This window comes from Dendronephthya gigantea, unplaced genomic scaffold (genome assembly GCF_004324835.1).
Source record: "Dendronephthya gigantea isolate DGI-Jeju-01 unplaced genomic scaffold, DenGig_1.0 000038F, whole genome shotgun sequence".
In the NCBI taxonomy this organism is placed as follows: Eukaryota; Metazoa; Cnidaria; class Anthozoa; order Malacalcyonacea; family Nephtheidae; genus Dendronephthya; species Dendronephthya gigantea.
The window spans coordinates 1,691,805-1,698,057 of record NW_021163048.1 but is presented as its reverse complement, the minus strand read 5'-3'; the positions used below and the strand labels follow the sequence as shown (position 1 = coordinate 1,698,057).

The 6,253-nt window shown below is 39.1% G+C and overlaps 1 protein-coding gene across 1 annotated transcript; it reads right to left on the bottom strand.

The window, feature by feature from the left end:
* Positions 1-1,128: 1,128 nt before the first annotated feature.
* On the bottom strand, positions 1,129-4,678 carry LOC114526450. The gene is made up of 3 exons (XM_028548052.1): positions 4,058-4,678; positions 2,250-2,470; positions 1,129-1,437 (listed from the first exon to the last, which is right to left on the bottom strand). The coding sequence occupies exons 1-3, from the start codon at positions 4,589-4,591 to the stop codon at positions 1,314-1,316; spliced, it is 879 nt and encodes a 292-aa protein (XP_028403853.1). The 5' UTR covers positions 4,592-4,678; the 3' UTR covers positions 1,129-1,313.
* Between the last annotated feature and the right edge of the window lie 1,575 nt (positions 4,679-6,253).

Below are 6,253 nucleotides of genomic sequence, written 5' to 3'. Positions count from 1 at the left end.
CGCGCTGCGCACGTTAGTCCACCACCAGGATTCAATCGACGAAGCTCAAGAATTGCATAGAAATATATGCAATTCCTGGGACTCAATTCGGATGAGCGGAACTAAAACGGAGAACTATAAATAGAACCTGAACTGTCATTGCGAACGATTTCTAAATGAAAATTACAAAATTCGCCGGTGGGGTAACCTGAAATTTCAGGTTACCTTTGGAGGGTTTTTCTCCGGGCACTCCGGTTTCCCTCCTTTTCGTTTGACTTTAAAAAACAGTGTTTTGATGCCTAGGGCCAAACGTGTGCTCGTTGTTGATAGTGATAAGATTTCTTGCACGCTTTACAAAATCGAGAAATATTATTTATACATGCATTAACTGTTAAAAACGCGTGTGTTTGGCTTCTGGGTTGGATTCCCAGACCACTGGCGTAAAAGAATTTTATCAAACAATCTTGAGACTGGTGTGGGAGACTGAGTCATAAGCGTACGAGCCAAAAGTAGTATAGAAATCGATGTTGTCTAACTCTGCGTTCATTAATCATAACAAGTGGGGGGTTCGCGTGCTGGGTCTTATAATAGGGGACGATATGAAGTTGACTCATTTGTGAAAAAGGCAAGAAAAAATTATACATGTTGAGAACACTAAAACGAACAATGCAACACCTTTCAAACAAACCGATCATCGATCTGCAGTTTATTCTGTCATGTTTAGTCACAACTGGAATATGCACAAATGAAAAATATTATTGAACGTTGTAAATCATACAGTAATAATGTTTAATTATTTTCATTGAGTGAAAGATGAATTTCGCTTTAAAAGTATTCTTACCATTGGAACGAATGAAAACATTTGTTTAATAATTAATATAACACAAGATAAAACAATCAAAAGAGATCAACGGCTAATCGAAATACTTACTATAAGTAAACAGTTTGTGTTTATAAATGCCCATCGGCCATATTATTCGGATTTGTGATCAAATGTATATTGTACGAAACTAATTTTTAAGCCCCGTTTACACTACACTCGATTTATTGGCACGGCACGGCTAAAATGGGTACCCGTGCCTACTTCATCTGTGCTCGGCCTTTGTTTTGGTAGCCTGAACACTAATAAAATTGGGTACGGGTACCAATTTTAGCCGTGCCGTGTCGATAAATTGAGTGTAGTGTAAACGGGGCTTTAATGAAATTTTTCAATTTAAAGTTTAACTGGAATTTCTATGGCATTATATATCCTATGTGATTAATAATGTTCTCTCTTATAGTCGTGCATATTTTGACTAATCACGTTAATCGACGCTGATCATGATAAACAGCTTCTAATAACCAATCCAGTTGGTGCCAGCTGAGGGTAGTGGAACTCTTTCGGCGGTGTTACCATCCGGGAATATATTGCACGTGTCCAGGAAATAATTTTTCAATTTAGGAACTGTATTTGTTAAACTAAAAATATACGATTCACAATCATTGTGGGTACTGTAGGTGGTACGAAAATTTGCCATAACCCCCCATGCATATTCTAGTACTTAAAAATATTTAATAACAAGTCGTTGTGTGTATAACAGGTCAATATAGGCGCTTGGATGGGTCTTCACGGTCAAAGTTATCTGAAATTGTGAATGATCATGTATATTGCACGTACAATGAGTGCGGCCGATTTGGCGCATGCTCGGTGACTCGAAACTGGTCGATAAGCCGACAATAGAACTGTAGGCTACTTTCAAGGCGGCCGTCAACGCGCAACGTGCAAGTGGGGGCTGGCCTTTGTGATAAGGAATAGGAGCAGCGTTGAAGATTTCTGAAGTCAAATTTACCTGAGATGTCAACGTGTTCCATCCATAAACCCAGAACTAACCAAATCAGTTTTGTTGCATGGTGTTCAATTTTTTGAATAAGCCGATCAGAAAGAGATTCGAAGAAATACAGAAAGGATTATAATATAGGAAGAAAAATCATTAACGTTCATGTCAGCATGTCAGGTCGTGAATCCAAGGTACAAGTGTCAGTCAATTCAATCGTTACGCAATTGCACCGCACTACGCGTTAATGGCACAGATCTGTACTATAGTTTTACGATATGTATTTTCAATGTTTCAGGTGTGAATGTAAAGATCTTCGTGAGTATACGCTCGAGTAGTTCACATGCACTGAATAACACTAACCTCTACTATCTCACCAAGCTGACTATGTTTACAACCGCCATAACATGAAAGATGCCTTTTTTTGCATCGCAAAACTTTAAACATATGGCTTACCATTTTGTAAAGGTTGCAGAACACTCCTGTTGGCTGATGGCGAACATACGTAAAGTCATATCTGTTGAGCAGAGGCTGCTGCGGATCAGCTGACAATAAACATTAACAAACTCCTCTTCGCAAGTAGAATTTGCAAAGAGTTTTGCTTGCTCTAAGCTCTTCAGAACTTCAGGAAATCTCTTTGCTGATAGCTTGTAAAGGGGTCCTATTGCTGCAGGATACTAAAAAGGGTTTCCAATAATTAAATATTAGTGCAGGAATCTTTATTTTTGACGTGTACATGCAGTGTGTCGTCGAATCAAAAATTGAAACCTCATGACGTCACATGAACTCAGATCAGCTGGGAAGAATGGGAACCATATATATAATATATAGTTAAATGATATTCGCTGATTTTTTTCCACTAAATTGTTTATATACAATTTATAGAATTCTTGTAACAGATATTGCGCACGTCTGTTGCATTTGAACTTTCTGTGCCTTTAGTACGAGGCGGTGACAAGAGGGGTGGAACCTTCCCACCCCTAGAAGATTACGCGAACAACGAGTGTGGAACTCCAATGTTGGGCAATTTCCCTGAAATACTCGCAGTTCCACGGAAAAATCACGAGGTTTTTCCGGGCGCACGCATTCCCCCAGACCCTGGTTCGCGCATAATTTTGTTCACTGAACTTTAGCTGGAATGAGTAAGTGCACATGCATGCACTGCACATGATTTACATGTGATGTTGGCGTATGATCTGCTTAATCCATAATAAGCTCGTTTTTAATCATTCAAATAAATAAATCCATAAGGGTTAATTCTTGCTGCCAACGCCCACATAGCTGTAGCCCGAAACATGATCTGACAGTTTAAAAAATTTTTCAAATCTGATCAATTTATCAGTTTCATACCGTAGATAATATGAACTGTTAAAATCCCCAAAACATGTGTCTGGGCCCGTCCCCAACAGTCTTTCCATCGCCTATATTTATCACGTGGCCTGCATATTGAATGCCACAGACACAGTCATGGTTTGATGAAACCTTATCTGCCGGCATGAAATATATCATTTCAACATGCAGTGGAACAAGCTCAAGAGATTGTACATTCGAATTAAATTGAAAGTGGAGTGGGTGACTGGGTGTTAAAGTGTTCTTGTTAGTGAAAGCGATAAATATCTTTGTAGGGATTAGGTCGGCTCCTATCATCCGTCAAAAACAACCCGCCTCGAGAAATGATTCATGGCATTAATTAGATCGCCCATATAAACGGGGAACCGCTAAATAATAAATCAAGGAATGTTTTTTGTTGGTGATATTTATGTTGTTAATAATTTACTTCATCATAACCCATTATGTTTACTCTTAGATTTATAAACTTCCTAGATTGATGAGTTAAAGTAAAACGCGGATACGGACAGACGGATGGCTTACTTTTTTACAAGACACTTCTTTTAAAACCATTTTTACCGCGTTTTATAATCCAATTGGTTGAATAACACGTATGGTATAACGATACATTATAGCATATTATGAGGATCAATTCGTGCAACGGTAAGGATATTCATTCGGCGAAAGATGAAAAATTCCATTCAACTCAGCTTTTCCCCGTTAAATGGCATTCTATCTTCCCCCTCATGAAAATATTCTTACCATTGCACTCATTATTAATAGTTATCATGTTAACTCGACACTTATGGTCACAACCACATAGCACAGGTCCCGCTATACGTACATGTAATGACCATCCTTTAAAAACATATCCGCGTGTTTTAACTATAACCGGGGTACAAAGCTCGTATAATTTACGTAATAAAAAGACTTACCGTATAACTTGTCTTCGGGCAAATATCACCTTGCACCTCAGGAAGCTTTGTACAATAGCCATATCCGCTAGCGTCTTTATGTATCATGGTGCAGTTTTGGACAAAATATGATGTTACTGCTCCTGGACAGTTTGATCTAACCGAATCGCAAGCAGCTTTGCTTCTCTCATAATCATACTTCAGGATCACGCCGTGTTTGCTGTCTGGTGTACAAACGGCAAAAGTGTCCGAACACAAATATTCGCGATAGCTATCTCGACAGGATTCACTGACTTGAAAAAAATTTAGTGCTTCAAGCCCGAGATGCACACTTGTCAGCTCTAATTTGGCGGCCGCTTCCGTGCTTCGGTTGAAACCCACAATTTTATAATTCACCAAATTTGGCGGACAAACGTCGTTTGGTTTCATATCGTAGCAGAATGGTGGAAGCGAGCCATTTATGAATAAATAACCAAAACCAGGAGATCTGCTTGCATTCTCTGCTTGCGTACTCACGAAGAGCGCACAGAATATAAAACGATATACCAAAGACATATTTAACAACTTGTATATGCCGTTTTAGTTTGCAGTAATATTTGGGCTGTTCATTTATCCAGCTTAAATACGAGCGCATCACATGCATGTAACTTAACACCGCTGCATTATTGTCATGAGTTATTTTTTACAAATAACGTCATTCTATCGAAAAACGTTGATATTTCATATGCATGATGCAACCTATGGGTTACAGTTGCATCATGCATTAAGAGTCATAAGAGAGTACAAGTAAAAGCTCAGTCTCAGACTGCTCAGTAGACTTGATCTTGATATATAGTTACCTATAATTAATAATACTATAATAATTGGTTTCTATCCAAACTGATCCATGATCATCCATCCCTTCATCAACTGCATAAAATGCACGTATGATAAAATTCTGTATATAGTATTGAAACATGTGTTTTTTTAGTCTTCAAGAACGGTCTTATTACAGACTAGTTCCCAAAAGTGATTCTTGTGCCAATTTCTTCTATTAACTGTTGTGAACGAGTGAATTTCAGTAATAGGGGGCTTCCCAATAGTGAATGAACTTTTCAGAACTGTAGCTATATTGTCTAATTAAGCCGATTTATAACTGACTTATCAACCCCACGTCGACCTCGTGTTTTATTCCGCATGCAGCGAGGCAAGTCACTCCTTCAGCGTAAGTGCCTTTTTAACTATATAATTGATGGAAAAAATTTGCCCCCACATTTAAGTCACTACTGCCCCTCAAAAGTCGAAGCAGAATTGCTCATGATTGCTATCAAAATTGCAGTCGATAGACTCGAAAACGGTTGATTTGCTCAGAGGCGCTGGAACCACGGGGGCAGCTGCCCCCCCCCCTGCCCTTTACCAACGGGGGCGAGCGGGGGCAGTTCTGTGCCCTTTGTTACCATATAAAAGTATCATAAATTCAACATTTAATCATGATGCCTACTTTTCGCATAAAAACTAACCGGTAATATTATTGAAAATGTGTTCTCCCGTGGATTTGCAAGTTCGCATGTACTTGTAAATTTGCGTTTCCTCTTCGTGTGGTTGCTAAGGTAAAATGAATGTGCCCTTTTCTAAAACTCTGCCCCCGCCGCCCTAAACTGCTTCCGGCGCCCCTGGATTTGCTTCAGGAGATTATGCCCTCAACCCTTCCATAGTCTCGTTCACATGCACTACAGCCATGAGCCATCTTGTGTTAATTCATATTGGTTATTGTTCTTCACAAATATTTCATAATAGCGGTGGTAAAATGCTACATAGAGTTTCTAAGCCTAGTGAGTATTTTCTAGCGTTGATTTCGGCATTTCGCTCGACGGTTTGCTTGAAAACGGACAAAAAGATGATTTTATTATTGCATGTTTATGGTAAAGCCGGATAGTTGATGTCAATAAAACGCAAAACCTTGACGAATATTTTCTGTTAATTTCTGCTTTTTCCTTTCCCGTTTCTTCCCTGCATCATGGGATGCTTACTTCAATCAACGCCCATGCATGGTATCAACAAATGGCCTCAAGTCAGTCAAGTGCAACAGTAATAACAGTACTCGACTTCAAAGCGGAGTAGAATCAGTAGATTAATACAACCTCGTTCCCAGGTAGATTAATACTGATGTACAGTAGTTAGCAACAGTATGCAGTGGTGAACATTCGCCTAGTTACAGTCGAAACAGGGTAAAACAAA

Excerpts from the sequence above, each read along its gene's own strand:
- LOC114526450 (XM_028548052.1), bottom strand. The coding sequence starts at position 4,591 with ATGTCTTTGGTATATCGTTTTATATTCTGTGCGCTCTTCGTGAGTACG. Across the intron at positions 2,471-4,057 it reads GCCCGAAGACAAGTTATACG|TATCCTGCAGCAATAGGACC; the intron begins GTAAGTCTTTTT and ends AACCCTTTTTAG. Across the intron at positions 1,438-2,249 it reads TCTGCAACCTTTACAAAATG|TTTAACAAATACAGTTCCTA; the intron begins GTAAGCCATATG and ends GTATATTTTTAG.